Genomic DNA, 20,215 nt, shown 5'->3' with positions numbered 1-20,215 from the left:
AAAAGAAACACACACTGTGACCAAAGTGGATGAACTATGACAACTTGAAAACTAGGTGCAGACCAGTGTAGTGAGCAATGAGCAACAGGAAGTTAAGCACATGGTCTTAAAATCAGCCAAACAAGAGACCTTGACATGTTGTTTTTAATGACATGGAAAATAGAGAATCATCTGTGTAGCAGAGTATTTACATTTTCTTTTCTGATTTAATCATTCAAATCATCTGGAACATAAGAACTCAAACAGGGTCATGGAAGCACAAAAAGCTTCATCATTCTATTTACAGTTAGATCCTCAATTGCTTTCTCATTCACACTATAAACAATGTTTACATTTTCAGCTGTATATGTTGTATTTGCTTAATTCTGTGAATATCATGGATTAATGCTTAACATAAGCAGGTCCAAATGTTTTTGGGTCACAAATATTAAAATGTACTTTTTGCTGCTCTGCTGAACATAAACATCTGATGGAAAATCAACCAAAAATATATACTTTATATGAAATATTGAATCATAATACATATGTTAACTGTACGTGTCTTATAACATTAGAAAGTAAACCTTTCAGTTCAAGAACTCTATTTTTATTTGACCAAAAGAAATGTGGATATTAGTTTGATTGAAAAGATCTTAAGATTAATTCAAGCTCCCTGAAAACATCTCTATCCCAGCCCCCTCCCATCAAAGGGACGGAGGTGTGACAGGGGTCCAGGATGATGGGATTCGTGCGTGCGGAGAGGCGTCATACTGAGCTGTGTCATGCACATCTGTGGCAGCGCCGCTGTCATACATGGGAGAGCCAGAGGAGGGCACTGTGACCGAGTGAGCCAGGCCTGGGTAGTAGTTGCTGGACCCTCGCAGGACCTGGGATGTCAGGCTGTTGTTTAAGTCTCCATTCTGGGACATGGGGGTCAGGGGTGAGTTACTCACTGACCACAAGCTGGTGTACTGACTGCAGAGAGATGGAAAGGAAAACGTCTCACAAATCTTGGAATCTTTTTTCAGGTATGTACAAGTTTAAAACAGAAACATCGGAAGAAGAGATGGACACTGCATCCATTTAGAAATAAAGGGAATTTCTTATTTTTGTCTTGAGTGGATGCAATGCAAATAAAAAAAGAGCGATTACACAAACCTAGAGTTGTTACCAGAGGTGGAATTGTGGGCCATGGGCATCATGCTGGAGTGTGATGGCATCTGCAGACTGGACCAGTTATCATGATTTGAGAGCATGGACAGGCAAGCTGATGAGTTATCGGAGTACCCAGCTGCAAACAGAGGCATTGGGGTTACGGAGGCTTAAAAGTCACAAATTATTTCAAAAACCAAACCCTCTATCACTACACCAGTGGTTTCTCTGATAGCAGCAGCTATGACAGTCAAAGATGTGAATCTTCTGGCCGTACATTCCTCTTCTGAAGCCAGGCCATTTACAGCTCTGTGGCTCCACTCACACAAAAGCCAGAGGAATGCATAACATTCCTCACTCTGCAACATTTGTTTGCGTTTCTTGTTAATAGCCGGGGAGGAAGTGGTGTGATTCCTGAATGCATGAAGGTGAAAGGTGGAGGAGGGCACTCACTGGGCGAGTTGGTCCGATGGGCGTACCGGCTGGTGTACGGGGCAGAGCGGTGGTTCCTCAGGGTGGAGTAGCGTTCACAGCCGTGGGATGGCGAAAGGGACATGGGACCCCCAAACTGGCCATGGGGACTGGCAGGGGGGCAGAGGGAGCCTGTGCCAGGAATAAACCAGCCACCTACTGGCTCCACAAGAGAACAGACATGATGGGACCATTTGAGCTCTATATAAATTACCTGTCTGTAAAGCATGACAAATTGGGGGTACATTATAGTGTACACTTACATTGAGAATAAGTTGTTTGTTGGTTTTCATTGGCATCTTCTCTGATGTCTCTGGTATCACTTCTGCAAAAATACAGTAAGACATAATTTATTTATTTTAGACAGATCGCTGGACTCAATTTGTTTCTTACATCCTGAAAACGACGTCACATGTAGTCTTACCTCTCCTTTGAATCCAGGAAGGCCTTGGCAAAAGGATTGTACTTTATTTTAAGAGCAGTTACCTAAAACCACAAAATAAACAAACAAAAAATAATCAGGATAGTGTTTGGCATAATTTAACTCACTTAAGCTCCAAATTCAAAGCGTGCGTAAAATTACGCAGATCATTTTACGCACATACAACAAAGATCATTGTATAGAATAAGTATTTTTGAAATTGCGTGTTTAAAAAAAGCTACCAACCTCTTCGTTTTGGTATGCAGTTACTGCAATGAACTGTGTCTCTGGGAAAGCGTGGCTGGTGATCATCCTCCTCGGGCCTCCGACGCGCACGATGTGGATGCGTGGCTCGTACTTGTGTAAGGAATTTAACATAATCTGAAAAACAACACGTTAGAACAGTTATTTCGTATTATCGAGCTATATTTTTCATTTCGATTTTTTATTAAGAAATCAAATATTATCTGAAAGAAAACCTGCATACAAAGTACAACTCGTCTCCTCACCTGACCGCCTCCGTTGAGTTTATTGGTGAGTTTCACTTTGCTACATGAGACCGGAGCTTTCATCCAGTGCGCTCCGAAGTTGGGGGAGTCCGGATGGATGTACACGCAGCTGGGGGTCTGAGGTTCAGGCTTCCCCCCGGGGACCCACTCCCCGTTCACATATTTCCACCTGTGGTTGTCCGCAGACACAAAGTCCAGCAGAAACGAATACATGGCGTTCGGGTCCAACCCGGACACGTTGACTTTCAGCACAGGAAACATGCGCCTTAATGAAAATAATAACAGAATAAAAGTAACACACATTATATTAAAAGTGTGGTGTTCAGTATTTTTCAACATGGGATGTTTTTTCTTTTTCTTTACCTGCCGTTCTTCGTTACTATCATTTCATTTGTAAGATCCTTAAATTTCTGCCAAAGCTCGTTCTCATCCAGGGTGACCTTCAGCTCCCTCTCCGTGGGGTCGCCCTTCTCGCTGCCGGCCTGCAGCTCACTCTCCACCGCGCTGAGGAGGTGGTCCACCCGGTAGTTGCTGTTCTTCCCGGGGCCCTCACCGGCGCCTGAGGCCATCCTATCCAACAGCTCCAGGGCGAAATATTTCTGATCTCACGGTCAGTTAGAAATAAAAATGAAATCTGCCTCTGAGTCTCTTTCCTCTTCTTGTGTCTCCGCAGAGACAAACTTTAACCGAGGACGTTCACTGTCCGAATATATAGAGAGAAGAGGAGCTCCATGTCAGGATGGGTGTTTGGAGCAGAGGTGGTTGGCTCGTCTCCTCTTTGATCTTTGCGGGCTTGTTGCTGATTGGCTGGGAGGGGCCATATCACCGAGGTCCACAGGATGACAGAGAAGTGAATGGAGCAGTTGAACCTACTTTATTACATCAACCTGTAAATATTGACACTTAGATCAAAGTCACACCTGCAAGAGCTAAACCACTAGTCTGACTGTCCCTGGTCCGTCTTCAGTGCCACAAGGATTACATTTGTCTCTAATCTCACTTCAGCAAGTTTATTTCTTGTGCCATCGAGCACTGTCGAAATCATTCTTGATAACACATCTGGGTGACATGTGTCATTTCTAGATGAACATGGCCACTGCTGTTTATTATGAGTGTCTCTGCATGCACTGTCCTGCAACTCTAAATTCTCAAACAACTTCTTCATTTAAATCTTAAAATAATGACCAACAAATAAATAATTTAATGCTGATTGTTTGAGGTTTTATCAGATCTATGGTGAATGGTTTTACTGATTAAAAAAGTTATGAGTCAATCCAATGTGGTTGGGTTAAAATAACTCAGCTAAGGTAAGTCAGGAAGTATTGAGACACACTAAAGCAGTTTTTTCTTAGATAATTCCTGCCTTGTGATTTTATACATAAAATGTGATAATATGTTACGGCAAAAAAACAGCCATTAAAGTGTCAATAAATAGAACCAACTAGTGGCCATAAATTATCATCAACTTTTGTATTAACAATAATAACAATAACTAATATTATGTAAATAATAATTCTACATTTTATTTATATGGTACTTTTATCAATGCTCAGACACTTGCAGGGAAAGCCAATGAAAATAAATTGTATACACACATTGAAATATAAATTACACATCATAATCACTTTTTAAAAACGGTTCTAAAGAGGTGGAGTTTGTGATTAGAAACTTTACATGTTGTTATAGTGATACTTTAATTTCATAAAATTCACACACGCATTAGGTCTTTACTGTGTAAAATGTGCTAAAACCAATGAAAGAGATAGCATAAGAATTATTAAAATATAACAAATGAGATAGATATAGATAGTTGCCTATTTTAGTATGTAATATGTTTGTATGACAGTATCAAAGTGTGTTATATGGGTTAATCACAACATGGACAGAAACTGGACATATTCCTAATAAAAAGGTGATGATTTCTTCAATGATCTTTGTTTTCTGTGTAGTTCCTCCACAGTTTAAACCCACGGTCGAGGATCTAAAGTGAAAAGAAAAACAAATATGTATAAAAAAGTAATCTTTAGAAAAATAACCTCACTGAAATAATTTTACCTGTAAGTGCTTTTGTTGACACGCATCCTCCATGGATAAGGGATCGGGTGTTTTCCGGCAGCACACTGCTGTGTCCAAAACCAGAGTCTCAAAACAACTGAGGCTGCCAAGAAAACACCATGAAACATGCCAAGTGAGAATCCCTCCTCTGTCTCCAACAAACAAGTACAAAAACAAGGTTTAAAATATTTGTTTTCATGCACCTGGACGGGGTCATTCTGTTCAGCTGTTGGGGACATGGAGGTTTTCTGGACACTTGTCTGTTTCAGGTCCCTGAGAGGTGGCTGGTTGGTTTGGCTCGTCTTCCCTTGGTTTGGGTTAATACCTGGAAGAACCTTTGGAAGAACAAGAGCGGAAAACACATGAACTCATTTACATCCAGATAGGTGGTGATGTGATGCATCAGTGTACTCACATATAAACCACTGTATGCAAGTAATTCTATTCGGTGCGACCTGTTTCCATGACGGCTTTCAAAACAAATAAAATATAAAGCTTACAAACATCAAATGGCAGATAGCGTGTGACAGCTATGTGTAAGCTTCCATAGTGCCCTGTGGTGTTGTGTTGTGGCTGGTTTGGGTTACTAACCAAATCTTGAACGCCTTGCTCCTCCTGCCAGCACAGTGAGTCTCTCTCTCTGTCCAACAGTCTGGACCAGAGTTCACAGCAAGCAGAGAAAAACAAACCCCACTCAGTTTAAAGAGCAGTTGAAAGACTTTTCTGACGACGCTCCTGATCTTCTGTCTCCTCACTGATCGCTACTCAAAAAATCCAATTCAAACTCATAGAAAGGGGATACAATCTCAGAACTTTGCTACAATACCAACCTTTGGGAAAAAGCCATGTTGGTCAAGCAAAGACGATGCATTTGTCTCAGCCGTCTCAAGTAAATCTCTGCTCTCCTGCTCTGCTCAGGGATCTCAGGTGTCTGGTTCGAGAAAAAAGTGAAGGGTTGTCATGTGTCTTCCTGTGTCGGGAAACAAAACACTGTCACCAAAAGAGGCTACGTTGACGGCTGACCTACCAGATCAGGCATCTTGCTTTGGAAGTTCCTCATGATGTTGGGCTGCAGAGTTGCAAATGTGGGGGCTTTCATCTAAAGGTGGCACATATTACATTAATTTATCATTTACTTGTCCATTAATCGTTAAGTAATTTAAAAAGAGACACCCCGGGGTATGAGCTGAGGTAACCACTGGTGTAAAAGTCAGAGGTGTCATAGCCAGTGTTATTTCCCACAGTCCTAGTGTTCCGTTTGGTGCCTTTCTCTACTTCTCCAACACCCCACCCAGTGCTGACTGTCCCACTTGGCCACTTCCTGATGTGAGACTGCAGCACTGTAAAATTAACATTATTGCTCTATGGTAGCAATAGATCTCCCAGCCCATTGCCTCTTCCATCAAAGGGTAAATAAAATGCAGGTGCAAGTCAAGTAAACACATTAAAGCATGTGTTCACTCTGCTTCCTTTTAAAGATTAAAGGACCATCACAGATCAATCCAATCCGAATCAACATAAATCACTTTATGTTCCTGCTTACAATTTTGTAAAACATGCCATGTACTCAGTTTTGTTAAATCAACTATGAAGCACAAATGTATAATGTGCCTGATAATGTAGCCTATGAGTGTAGATGGATATACAAAATCTAAACTCTTAAATATACAATATAATGTTACAACATGTTACTTGAACATAGCCATGAAAATGACCAAAGAATTGAGCTAACACCTTGTGATTCATCCATGTTAATGTCAGGGAAATAAAAAGGTAGATTTGTGGCTCAAGACAAACAAGATCTTAGAATATAGATATTTACATTTTCTACCTATAGCTTTATACTTTCACAAACTAAGAAGTGAAGATGCCGCCTGCGTCAGCACTATTTACCTATCACTTATATAATGAAGAGATAACCACGTTAGAAATAAAAATACATTATACTTATCAGAACAATATAACAAACTCAGGACATGTATGTTATGAAGGTATGGTGGTTGTGGCACCACATTCCAACTCGTCCATACAGTACGTACTATAGGTGCCTCACAAACACTCAAAGCTGGACAGGGATGTCAGGCCTCTCTGGCAGCGGTGAATCTGAGACGTCAACTCAAAAAGCCGCAGTGAGTAATGTTTTTACCAGTCCTGTCTGACTTCTGTTTGCCTTCCACTGCTCTCCCTCCACCCAGGCTCATCCTCTGTTTGCTCAGGCCCAATTTGACACAGAGGTGAGAGGAAAAATGAGTCCTGCGTGCTTGTCCGTATGTGCTCAGCTCAGCACCTGAGCATCACCTCATCTCGCATCTGACTTTTCTTTTCCAGCCTCTCCCTTCATCATTTCTATCGTTGTAAAGATTGACAATAAATGCTAAGCCAAGACCTGGTGGCTGATGGCAGCTTGATAATTCCTGTACAGAGAAAAGAGTGGCCCCCACTTTATTTGATGGTAGCTGTATCGCTTTTCCAATGGACTGATATAAAGATGAAGTCTCCGCTTACTCCAACTATCAATAAATGAAGCCAAAATGCTGCCATCTTGCCAAGGCTGTAGTCATAAAACATTGGGGGGGACCAAAATCTCACAAGTCATTATTAACAGAAAATGAATTTTTATGTATTTGGTTATTTAAAACAATGTTTATTACAGTATTTTACAGTTTCCTGAAACGGTTGTGCCCACTGTCCTCAAACCGGAAGTAGTAGAACGGCGTCTTATGAAACTAGCTGGACCGGTTGTGTTTGGGTATGCTCGAAAACAGAAAAGTAAAGCCACAAGCAACGTTCATTAAAATACGATATATCCGCCACTGTTTTTGTTGTTGTGCTTAAAGTTAGTACTAGCATTAGCTGGGAGAGACGTATACAGTGAAGTCATGATGACGTGACTCTTTGAGCTGGAGCATTATTCCTTAATTGCTCAAAGTTTCATGGTGACTATTTTGGACGGTTGTGCGTTTTTGCTTGTTGTCACAGCAGTTTTATTATTATTATTCATGAAAACATTGGCGGGACTTGCCTCAGCTGCCAATGATGAAATATTTGTCTGTCACAAAGGATGAGGCCCCTAAAATTGAGACACAGTTTATGTCTTATTCTTTGAGGGTCATGTGGGGCTAAAACCAATGCCAGCTGACACTGGACGTACACCCAGGTCGCCCTCCAGTCTATCACGGAGAGACAAACAACCATACACGCCAAAACTCACTTCACTAGAAGCAAGTTAAGTCTCTAATTAACCCACCCTGTATGTCTTTGGACTGAAAAGGGATGTCAGAAAACCCAGAGAAAACCCACACATGCAAATTTGACACAAAAGGCCCTAGCCGGCTGTGAGGCAACAGCTTGAATGACTGCACCCCCAAAACTGCAGAATGAGAGGAGGCTAAACTAGATACAAAGGAAACACATTTAATCCCACATTGATCCATGTCACTGCTGATCGGGGTGGGTTTAAAGAGGCAGTTGAGTGAACACTGCTCTCACTGGCCTTGTAAAGTGGGATTACTGCCCCTATGGTTTTGACACCGACCTTGGGAAACACCGGCTCAATTGCATCCTTCTCCTGGCTGCCCCCGAAGATCAGCTCAGTCGAACTCTCTCCTGGACCAGACCATTTCTCTAAAAACCTACACACACACACAAATTTGCAGTAAGTTAGTCTCAAAGACCAACTGCGTCATCCCTTCACAACTGTGTAAAAACTCGTTTATCAGCTTTCTTGCTGCCTTGATATGTGACCTGCACACAAAATGTCGGCTTGTTAATATATTCCTAACGGTGTGCTACTTCACAGGAGCAGCCATATTGTGGTGCTGCTCACGACCGATAACACTGCACACTCGGGTGACAACACACTTTGTCTGCTGGGTGCAAACTGGCTGCAGGGAGGTGTCCTGAGCAAGGCAGCGTTTACTCACAGGACAGTGCAGCAGGTAGCAGATCTATACAAACCCCATGTGCTGTGCAGGATGCAGGTGGAGGAATGAGGAGGAGAACCTCTCCACTCGTACATGCACACTATTCGTGCTGACGTGTTGACAGGTGGCGCTGTAGAAGCTTGAATGTGGAAAAAATCGAATTACTCTTTAAAGATGCGGCCCTGCAGGTTCCTACAAAACAGGAAGCGGCAGCACCAGCCCTGTCTTATGTTCAATTTCCACTCATTGAGGTCAATTTATAGTAATAGACGTGGTATGTTCTGGTAAATTTAATTTTGCTGATCGGTACTGCTTACTTGTGAAATTCAACATGTTGACGGGACTATGACCAGATGGCCACAAATATAGAGAATTATAGCCTCCACTTTCCAATAAATCACAGCAGCTAATAATAAACGTATAAATAGCCTCAAACAGGACAGATTGGAGAAATTTGCTCATTACTTATATAGAAAATAGCCAAGGTTTTTTCCAACTCTATATTTTGGCTTCAGCTCTAATTGCTTTTATTTGGGGTATTTCTCATGGAGGCGGGGAATGCGTTCATGGCACAGGCAGGCTGGGTGTGCGGCGGGTGGAGGGGTGAGCTCCTGTCTCCATGTTTGTCTGTGGAGTGGTGCGATTTCACACTGATGGAAGACTTGTCGGCGCTGGTCTTCACTGGCTTTCTTACTGAGCTCCTAATGTCCCCAAGCCGATGTGCAGCTTCACAGTGGCAGCCTCGTACTAACATCATACATGCTCCTACTAAACACAGCTCAGCCCTAATTAACAGTATGACACTGTTCTGTTATACATTCACAGCATGTAAACACATGGGACACAGAGGCTGAAGAGAACAGGTGCAAACAGTGAAAGCGGACCTGATAAAACCTCATTCTGAGTCATTTCTTCACATTAAAACTAAAAACAGTGGCACAGAATAATTCTGAATTATGTATTTTAAACTTTGCCTGAATGTAATTGCCTCTTGTTGTGTAATTGGTTGTAATCATTGTTTCAGGGTGTTCAAATAAAAAAGATTATAGATGGAGAAGAGGGTTTAAATAATTTAAATTGTGGGACACTTGAAGTAGTTTTTAAAGTGAAATTAAGCTCAAATATCAGATACAAATGGAAGTGCTGAAAGTTTAAATTTAAAAAAGGGCTGACAATTTAATTTCAAGCTCTGTGAGAAGTTGAAATATCAGAGCCAGAAGTGTCAGTCTTGAGGGAAACGTTTAGTTTTTTGTGTGTGTGTAAGTTAATGACCTGAAAGACAAGGTCAGTTATGCATCAGCTGAAGTTTTATCTTCAATAAAGGTCCTAAAGCTAAATAATATTGTTTTCATAGCAGGTAGAATACTTAAAGCACATAACTAATGATGAGTGGAACCACAAACAGGCTCTCACATTATCTCTCCACTCTCCGCAAATGGAGCTCTGTTTGCCTGGAAGCCCATAAAGCTTTAAAAGGAAAGAAAAGCTCCAAACATTTTAACATCTGCTCACAGTGCTGGCATGAAGTGACACCACCGACCCAATTGCTATATCTTTGTTGTAGTGGACATAATTACGACATCCCCCTCCCCAGATGATGTTTGCGAGAGTCGGAGCGGAGCGTCCCAGGGGGGAAGAGGCTGCGCAGCACAGAGGTCAGATCGGAGTTTGGCCCTCTCACTTCTACGTGAGTACTCAGCTCTCTCCTGCAGGAGGGTGCGTGCTAAACAAGCCTCCAGTGGACTCTGTGTTTGCACTTGAAGGCAGCGCAAACAAAGATCCAGAGTTGAGACCAGTTGAGTACCATCTCCAAAACCTAAACCTTTGAAATGTAAAACTCCAGTTCTACTAGGGCTCCTAAAATATAGTGAATCTACTATAAGCCTTTCAATACATCTGTTTAACAATGACAAACATTTAATCTCCTCAAAAACCATGTTTGTATGGGTTAATACATGGTTTGAAGCTACAGTTATATTTATTTATCTACTTGATAAACAGAGCCACTGAAATATGCTTTGCAGGAGGAAAAATTATGAATATTCATAGTGGTCCATACAGAATCTGATTCAAAACAAATGCAGACTTATTGAAGCATAGATATACACAACCTGGGACAGCAAACGTCATCCTCCTCTTCTCTTTCCTCAGCAGTGCAGGGGTGTTTGTTTTCTGACGTCTTGCTTTGAGACGTCAGATCAGCTGCAGACCTGCTTTCCAGCACTGTTAACATTACGACATCATAACATCACATGAAGATTCTTTCCACAAACTGTATCTCTAAAGGCTCTTATATACTTCTACGTTCTCCGTTTCTCGGAGAGGGCTCCACGGGGGGCAAAGAGTCTTTTTGATTTTTACTAATCCGACCACTGTACGTAGAAAAAAAATTCACCGCCAAACCCATAGGTGGCGCAACGGAAGACAAGCTCAGAGAAGCCTACCCCATTTGGGAAGAAGAAGTCCACGTGTCTCTGTTTACATCTGTTAGCTTGCGTCCCACACACTGAACCATGGCAACTAACAGAACTAAATAAAGTGACACCCAGCGGGTCAAAATGCTGATGTTATCGTTTCTTAGTGCAGCGGTTCCCCGGTCTTGTTTCCGAACTGTGTTGCTGATTCCACAGCTTGAAGCTCCGTGTAGCTTGAAGCTAGCTCCCCTCCCAGCTTCCACACACAGTCAGCAGGGACTCCCGGCACTAACTACTACCCAGTGTTTGCTTCTAACCTGGCGGTATTATAGAAACAGTGTCATGATAGAAGTGGAATTAAAGTCGTGACGGCAGGTTCTTGCACTGTTACCACCGCAGTTAGCATGGTGGCTAGCCTAGCCCGCTAGCCTAGCCTGCTAGCGCCGTTTTGAAAGCTCGTTATAACTGTATGTGACCGTGCACACATGCCCTCAGTGCTCTAACGAGCCACCGTCAGCCGGACAACTCCGCTGGCTTAACACACACGTCACATTAATCGTAGAATCGTAGTTGTGTTTATTGTGAATCAGGAAGTTACAGGTCCGGAAATGACGTCGAACAGAAATGACGTCGTACGGAAATGACGTCATACGGAAATGATGTCGTTCGCGGACCAATCACAGCCAAGAGCTGTCGGTCGGGTCTCCGACACAACACGGAGAAGTAAGAAAAATCAGACCTGTACGAAAAGCTCTCCGTAGCGCTCGGAGAGGGCGTTTCACGACGGATAGGGCGGTCTTATCTGTCCGTTTTTTCAAAAACGCAGAACCGTAAATTGGCCTTTAGATGAAGACAATCTAAAGTTGTATTAATGGAGCTGAAACTTAACTCTTTTTCCGGACATCCTGCAGACTTCTCTGGAGCTGTGGTGGGGGACTGTTGTACTTGATGCACGTGTAAAAGGACTCCAACTCGTGGTGGGTTCTCAGACGCCCACGCTCCACTAACTGCTTCTGCAGGTCAAAGATCTCAGAAAAGAGTGATTTTGATGTTATTATGAGGAATGAGACATTGTCCTTTTTGTTGTTATGACACTTTCAGTGATCTACCTGGTAGTAGCTGGTTTTGGGGAGAGACCTGAGGTACGAGTCATTGTGCTGCAGCTTGGAGACGGCCAGCTTCTTTTGTTTCTGAGTGGAGAAGAGGAGAGACGGCGGCAGACAGACGGTCAGAGACAGGAAATGAGGGAATAGAGATCTTAAAGTGAGCCTCCCTTGTGTCAGGGGCTGGGAACCAGAGCACACACAACAAATGAGAAGTAAACACGCAGCCACAGGAAGTCATTCAACTGCACCAAGGACCAATTAGGCCCCAGCAGGTGTTGTTGCCTCTGCTTTGGTCCTGCCTCACCGCCATGTCTGGGACAGAGCCTCTCCATCCCAGTTAAGGAAGATTTGCTCAGCAACTTGAAGCAAAGGATTCCAAGTGGAGGGTCTCTAAAGTCCTTTATTGTGCTGTGTCTTTATCCCCCCCATCTCAAGTGCAAGTCATTAGAGGGGACAATTACATCCTCCTGAAGGAGCTCAGCTTTTATAGGAGGGGAAGATAAGACAGGATCTCTCTCATGTTAGACCCCCACCTCTCTGAAGTTTATTGTTCTTTTCACACCCACTTAGGACAGAGACAAAAAAAGTAAATCACAACGGAAGGAGAAATATGCACAAATGAAAATTAAGAAAGAAAAAAAGAGAGAAGAGAGTTTAAGTATTTTCTAAGAATTCACAGATTTAGAAAGAAAGTTCCCAGCTTTAAAATTAAATGTGTCAGTCGTGGATTTTAAATTTCGAGTAAGGCCAAACATTTATTTTAGAAACCGTGACATCAGAACAGAAAAATCCTTTGCATTTCTATTAAGTGACAGGTGCACCGGAGAAAGGCGAATGGACAGATCAAAAAAATGTCCATAATGTTTTGCTGAGAAATTGAAATATGGAAATTAATGATTTCAAAAAAGTCAACCTTGAAACTCAGGCTTGTAGTCGATATTTAATCGAACCTGAACTGAATCTATTACACGTCTGTCCTATCAGATAATGATCCAAGAAATCTGTCCAGACTGGAAACAGCAAGTTAATGTTTGACTGACATGGATTCCAATAGAAATGTTGTTTTTCCACACTAGCTAGTGACAGTCTGGCCTTTGGGTAGCGACAACAACACCAACAGTATTTTCATTCAGCTCTAAATGAAGCAGACGCCTGTTATTGTGTGTTTGCGTAGCGCCTTAACTACATCTCTCTGGTCTCATAGTGCACAGAACACATACTATTGTGTGTGAGTCATTTTAGTTGCCATGTGAGTATTAATACAAGCTTGTATACGTCTGCAAGCCCTCTGTTACTGTTGGGAAGATGCATCTACTCTAGGTTGAAGAACCCCCCGTCCATCCTCCTGATGTGTGAACACTTACTGACCCCTGGTGTAAAGTGTTAAGACTGGATAACCAACCAGGAGAGAAATCTCTCATTCATTTATGTCAGATGGGTTTGACCTGATTAACTCCGCAAAGGAGGTTATGTTTGCACCTCTGTACCGATTGCCATAAAGCTTGGAGGAAGGATATGGGTATCGGTCACGGAAGAATTCCTGGGGTTTCGGTGTGGATCCAGATCAAGGGGAATATCAAAAATTTATTGTTATCACTTTCACAGTGAGATAGGGTGTTTTTCAACATTTTCACAGATTTCTCAGGGAATAATTCATCGAGATATATGACAAAATCTAGGTCGATTTAGGTGAATGATATCTATGAGCGAGAAATTTGGTGCAGCTTGATCGAGTTTAAGAGGACTCTGACAGAAGTATGAGCTGCACTCATAGTGAACTTGTTGAATAAAATAACCCAAAATAATTATCACACAGAACCCTGGGCCTGGTAATTTAAATTTACTTTGATTATGGTGTGATACATTTTGTAGGCATAACACACTGGAGAGAAATATAGTGCTACAGATAATAACAACTTACTTTTCATTTGAACCCTTTATATGTGAATGTCTGTCTCTGCACAAGACGTGAATAATGTTTCCTGATGATTTACCTGCTCTGATTCGGGCTCTGACTTTGCTCTGAGCCTCTCGTCTCTCTGCTGCAGCAGCACTCTCTGTGAGTGGAGCTTGTCTTTGAGCAGAGCAGCGTAGCGACAAGACAGAGCATCTCTGAGATGGTGCATGTTCCTGTATGCCTCTAGATGGCGCTGGAGGATAAAAAAAAAGGAGACATTGAAGGAACTGTTGGGAGATAAGCTGAAAGGAAGTGTTACTTAAGTGTGAAGGCAGAGAGCAGAGTGTCAGTTTTGATTACAAATAATATCATAATCACATTATTGATTGCCTTATTGTTTCTTTGTGTTAGTACAAATACAACATGTATCAACCTGATCCAGCTGCGCCTGACGCCGGACTCTGGCCTCTGTGTCTGAGCTGCAGTCCTGCACCCCCTTCTTCCTCCTCCAGGGATCAACTGTCACTTCATCCCCTGCCTATCAACAAGGGGTGGGGGGGGGGGGGGGGGACAGTTTAGCTGGTTTTGGAGTGATCCTTCAGCTCGCCTGAGTGAAGATTAAAAAAAGAATGCCTCTCTGGTAATCCCTCTCGTCTGCTGAGAGCATCCTCCCACACAACAGCCTGACTGTGTGTTCCTTCAATGCTTACAAAAAGAGGCCCAGAAGGAAATACGCAGGATTAATAAAAACCCACCTCCTCTACTATACAAATCCCTCACCTTGCCTCATCTTCTGCTCTTTATTGAGTGCCTGTAATCTCGGTACAATGAAGAATGACAATATAAGGATATTACAGAGGGAGCTTTCAGGGACAGGTTTCACTACAACATCTTGAGGTAGATGTATCCCGGCAAAGAGTAAATATAAGATGAAAAGAAATGTAAAATGTGAAGCATGTTACAAAAGAACAAGATTTATGCGAGTAGAATGATGCATGTCAAAGTAGATTAACTTCAGAAAAACCCTGAGCTCCATTCTCACTTTATAACCCTTAAAATGGAGAATAAAACATTGAGCTTGATGTTTTATGGGAGCACCGTACTCTGTGATCTGTCTCCACTCTGAGGTCGCCCTGTCCCTGGGAAATGTCTCCTTCCTAACAGGCCGCCAATGAATGACCACATTACCAGAGTTTATGGCCCTAGTCTGTTCAGGAAGTGACTGTTTTGTCTTTTCTCATAAGAGCTACAGGACACGCAGGATTTATCAGTTTCTGTTGCCACAGTGATGCCGTGGTGGCGCAGAGGAGAGAACCTGCAGATCTTTTTGCTCTCTCACTCTCTCTCTCTGTCTGTTCTCTGCACAGTGTCAGTGACGAGCTCAAGGCAGCGTCCATCTGCGCCTGCTGCCACCGTAAGTCAGTGGAGGATAATGCTGCAGCACGTCACTCCTCCAGACTGTGATCATGACACTGCGGCGAGGTGGACACAAGCCTGCAGACATATTCTTTTCACTTCTGTTAAGGGAGTTTGACACTAAAGACATGAGAGGCTGTGGGTGTAAACAGAAACCGTTTCCAGCTGGGGATGAAAACATAGAGATCTGCAGGAGGGAGCTAATATAAAGTAACAAAGAGAAAGTGTTTCTACTTGTAACCATGCTGACGTCAGGCCTAAATCAGAAAGTAATGAATACCAGAGTGAGGCCCGTAAACAAGGCCACGACTGAAATGACACAATGGACGAGGATTACACAACTTGCATTGGATAGTTGTCATCGTCGGGGAGGCACGGAGAACCGAGCAGTTCTTGGTACAGACTGTACGGGCTCAGCCATGATCTCAGCCTGCCGCATGCGACAATAAAACCAGTTTGTGACCGAGAGTGGGAACATTGATTCACGCCATGATGCTGTATTCTCAGATGGAGAGAACCTGCAGTGAAATGCACTGTCCCATAATAGTTTGTTACACCAGGACACATGTTTGAAACCTGATTTATTACTCGATTTTTTTCTGAATAAAATGTAGGACAGGAGTACAACAACGTGAAAGTGCTGATGTGTGGGTCATTTCAAAATACCTTTCTGACACCAGCAGGAAATAAGGGCTCTTTCAAAGTCGAGGGGAGTGGGTGTGACTGATGAAGGTCTTTCACAGATCTCATGACAAATCAAGGCCTTCGGAGAAATCTGGAATTTCTCTCTAAATAGAAATAATGATTAGGCATCAACAACAACAAAACATCGAACGACAATGTCACCTGAGTGAATAAGTAGTAAACTTTCAAAAACAGCTTACCAGTCGCTGGCGAGCAAGATTGTCTTAAACGTCACACTCGTCTGTCCGAGCTGTTAAAGTAAAACAACAACTCTGGTTTCCAAGTGACAGAGAACAATGCAAACAGAGTTAGAGCTTATTGCAGGGAACATCCACACTGTACACATTCTTTTAACTGTGTTTGTGACCCTGAGCGAAGCCTGAATTTGCGTCCAAGGCTTTGATGTGAGTGTTGAGTTTCCCTTGAGTGGTTTAATGATCAGTGAAGTAAAATGAAGGTAGAAACAAAGAGGTCAGGGTCTTTATCACTTCATTTCCCTTTGTGTGTTGTATTGCAAGAGGTATTTTGCTTAAATGATCTTTTACTGGTTTGTTTCTTAGCCCTGAATTGAACCTGTATGGAAAATTTGTCCTGAGCCACATGAGTATGGAAATGTCAGGATCAAACTCTAAACAACGTCTGGAGAACTGGGTCCGGACTTTCTGCAGAGGTTAATGTTCACGTACGAACAATGCAGAAGGAGACCCTCTGCTCAGACACGTTCACAACAGCACAGACATTTCTGGATAGTTCAGGTGAAGGTTGGTGCAGCGGTCAGGATATAACGAATAAATTCCATTGTGGAGATCACATGTTTTTGTTTACAGCCCAACAACACTGCAACGGCCCTTTTCATAACAAACTCTCTTGACATCTTCGTTGATTTCTTCTGCATGTGTGACCCTGCTTTTTCATTCTGAGATATTTGTTTTCTTTCTGTTTTTTCTCATTGTTGTGAAAACAATGTCTCAGGAATACCTGAAGGATCTTAAGGATGATGTGATTCGATTTTGGTGGTCAAAGGTCAAAGATCAACATCATGGTGACCTCACAAAGCTCATTTTTCACCTTGTGAAAGGGGTTATCTCTGCAAGGCCATCAAGGTATCATTTAACATTTGGCACAAACATTCACTTGGACTCAAAGATTATATCACTTGATTTTGGTAGCCAAGGGTCAAAGGTCAAGGTATCCTCACGAAGTATGTTTATGTTTTTATTGAACATGATATCTTAAGATCACCTTGAGGGAATGTCGTCAAATGTGGTACAAACGTTCACTTGGACTCACTGACTCACTGATTTGATTTCGGTGGCCAAAGTAGCCTCTTGATTGTGATATCTCAAGACTACTTGTGGGAATTTCTTCAATTTTTGATCAGTTGTCACTTGGACTCAAAGACAAAGTAATTACATTTCAGTGGTTAAAGGTCACAATGACGTTATTTGAATCTGAAAGAAAAGCATGCAGTGTACACAGACACTGTACTGGTTATCGGAGGCATTCAACCGTAGTGAGGTAATTATATGAATTTGATGTGTGTTAGAAACGCCATCACCACACCCACTCGCTCAATCCCCCGGACGATCTCCTGCTGTGTTCTAAAATCAGCTCCTTCTGACTTACAGCAGACTTTTCACTAGGGAACCGGCCGGAGAAAGCCCGCAAGAAGTTTGCAGGCCTTCACTCAGACATTTGTGTTCACACATACATCCCCTCCGGAGAATGTCTGGATGATCTCTCTGAGAAAATGTTAGAACACCTCTGCTGTGAATCGTGGCTTTCTGGCACATTTTGGTACTAACCCTATTACCTCATGTAGCTGCACACAAATATTTTTTTTAATATGACAAAAGAAAGCGGGCTGGAAGTCATTTCCTGAAGGGATCATGCACCTGGCCCATACAGTGTAGGCCACACTGATCAACCCTGCTTAACAGGAAATCTAAGAAGCTTAGAGCACTAATGCCCACATGGCCTCAGGTAGCAACAGTGGCAACAAAGAGCTTTTCAAACATTGTCTGAGAACTGGCCGGAAGTGCAGAAGAAATCTCAATAATTGCAAATCAGCAGCAGAATTAGTTCAGAGGCAGCACAACACAAATCAGGAAAGGATTTAAAAGGCTCTGGGACACTTGTGTAATTTAAAAAAAGATTTTCTTTTTACTTAAAACAGCATAAAATCATCAGCTGAGAAAACGTTTTGACAGTACAAATATTTAGTAAATATTAAATACTGTACATGACTGATAAATCCCTACAAAGGATAACACCCTCTTTCTAGAGGAACCAAATCAAACAGTCCAGTTTGGTTTCAGCAGCACCAGGCGCATAGAAAGCTGTGGTTGACAGCGTATTGTTCTCCCAACACAAAGGGACGGTTTTGCATCCCCCCCTTTTCACGCAAACTGCACAGGCGCCCCACTGAAAACAAAAAAACATGTGCAAAGGACAAGAATATTAAGGTATAAATCAAACGTCAACAGAACATTGAGTGAGTGGGCATCAAAGCAAAGTCCCTGTGGATCATAACAAGCGCTGTCTGGTGAGCCAGGCTGCAAATAAGATTTAACAAAGGATTTTTGTCAATTTTCCTCTTATTCCATTGTGTTCCACTTTTGCATTTCTACTTCCTCTAACACCACTCATTCTTTTCAGGTAGTGACATCTTGTATAGGATATAACTCAGACGGGAGGACATTCCTTTGGAGACAAGTAGATAATGCTCCTCCCCCCATATATCCACAAAGGTCCAGTACACAATGAAACATTTTAAGATGCCACAGCAGCAGGCCTCTATCGGTGCACACATTTCTCCATCAAATCCTCACTGTGAGTTCAAAACCCAAACGTCAGGTGTCAGCAGCCTTTAAGGTGCGGCAGTGCAGAAAGTTTCTCCACTTTTCCCAGAGAGGACGCGTTCTCGACGCCTTTCAGCCACTCTTTACATTTCCTGACCACCGTCTCGTCCACGTCTCCGTCCTCCTCCTCGTACTCCACATCGTCGTACTTGTACTGGTCGTTGAGCAGGGAGATCTTCACGATGGCGGTGATGTCCTGCTCGCTGCTCTCCTCCTTGGCGAGCGGCGCGCAGCCCTTGGAACCGTGCGCCTTCCTGGTCGGGAACACTCGCCGGTGCCTGAAGTCCGCGGAGGCGCAGCACTTCTGCTGCTTCGCCATCATCTGCTTCTCCAGGTTGCGCTTCTGGATGACGAGGATGGCTTCGGGGGTGAGACTGAGGGTGAACTGGATCTCTTTCCTCGCTTCGTCCTTGCCGTGGAGGTGCCTGGCGGAGTCCATGGAGCTGGAGCGCCGGACTCCTTCCGATGCGTCCTGAGGTTTGGGCACCGAGAGCCAGGAGCACTTTACCTGAGTCTCCTGCCCGGACCCGGGCTTCTGAGCTGGGCTTTTACTCTTGTCCTGCTGGGCTTTCCGCCCCAAGTTCCTCAGGTTCGCCGAGGTCCAAGGGCTGGACTGCTTCTCCTTCTCCGACCCCCCTCTGTCTCCTCCGGATCTGCTGGTGAGCTCAGTCTGAGGAGGCACTGCGTTGGCTTTCTTCTTCCCGAACAGATCCCGTCCCGGAGAGGAGATCCGCTGGGGGAGGCTGATGGGAGGAAAAGGCATCCTGAGCGTGGAAGTGATCAGGATATAAAAACGTGCAAGTGTCCAAAGTGCGGATGAGGAGGCCGTGCGCAAAGCGACGAGCTGGGCTCCGTGGGCATTATCCTGCAGCGAGTGGTGGAGGGGGGGCTGCACCTGTTGTCTGCGCCGGCCGGAGATCAAACCAATCTGTGAGCTCAACCAGTCTGTGAGCTCAACCAGTCTGTGAGCTCAAACCAGTCTGTGAGTTCAATCAGTCTGTGAGTTCAACTGGTGCGCGCACACTCCGCCTGGATGCTTTATATGAGCCTGGCGGGGCGGAGGCGTGGCCAGGACACGCACCAAACAAAGCCACGAAGAAAACTGCGGTGATGTCATTTCATAATTGCCAATAACTTCCTGAAGCGATGAGCCACATCCGCCTCCTGTTCTCTCCTTACAGCAGCAATGGATCATCAACCATAAAACCAAGAACTGTCGTCAAAGAACTGTGGGAGCCAGCAGACGGGATAAATATAATATGGACTCATACAGCTCCAGAAAAAAAATGAGAGACCACTCCAGATTTGTCTTAAATCTACATGTACA

At 43.4% G+C, this 20,215-nt stretch overlaps 2 protein-coding genes across 2 annotated transcripts; both read right to left on the bottom strand.

Moving 5' to 3' along the window:
* Positions 1-683: 683 nt before the first annotated feature.
* Positions 684-3,101, bottom strand: tbxtb (T-box transcription factor Tb). The gene is made up of 8 exons (XM_061087679.1): positions 2,896-3,101; positions 2,533-2,797; positions 2,270-2,404; positions 2,027-2,088; positions 1,866-1,927; positions 1,585-1,761; positions 1,138-1,270; positions 684-954 (listed from the first exon to the last, which is right to left on the bottom strand). Exons 1-8 carry the CDS (start codon positions 3,099-3,101, stop codon positions 684-686), a joined length of 1,311 nt encoding a protein of 436 aa, XP_060943662.1.
* A 15,167-nt stretch (positions 3,102-18,268) lies between these two features.
* Positions 18,269-19,873, bottom strand: prr18 (proline rich 18). The gene has a single exon (XM_061087659.1). It carries the CDS (start codon positions 19,649-19,651, stop codon positions 18,887-18,889), a length of 765 nt encoding a protein of 254 aa, XP_060943642.1. The 5' UTR covers positions 19,652-19,873; the 3' UTR covers positions 18,269-18,886.
* Between the last annotated feature and the right edge of the window lie 342 nt (positions 19,874-20,215).

The sequence above is a fragment of the Limanda limanda genome, chromosome 15 (genome assembly GCF_963576545.1).
Source record: "Limanda limanda chromosome 15, fLimLim1.1, whole genome shotgun sequence".
Lineage (NCBI taxonomy): Eukaryota > Metazoa > Chordata > Actinopteri > Pleuronectiformes > Pleuronectidae > Limanda > Limanda limanda.
The sequence above is the reverse complement of the archived record's forward strand: the minus strand, read 5'-3'. Positions and strand labels throughout refer to the sequence as shown.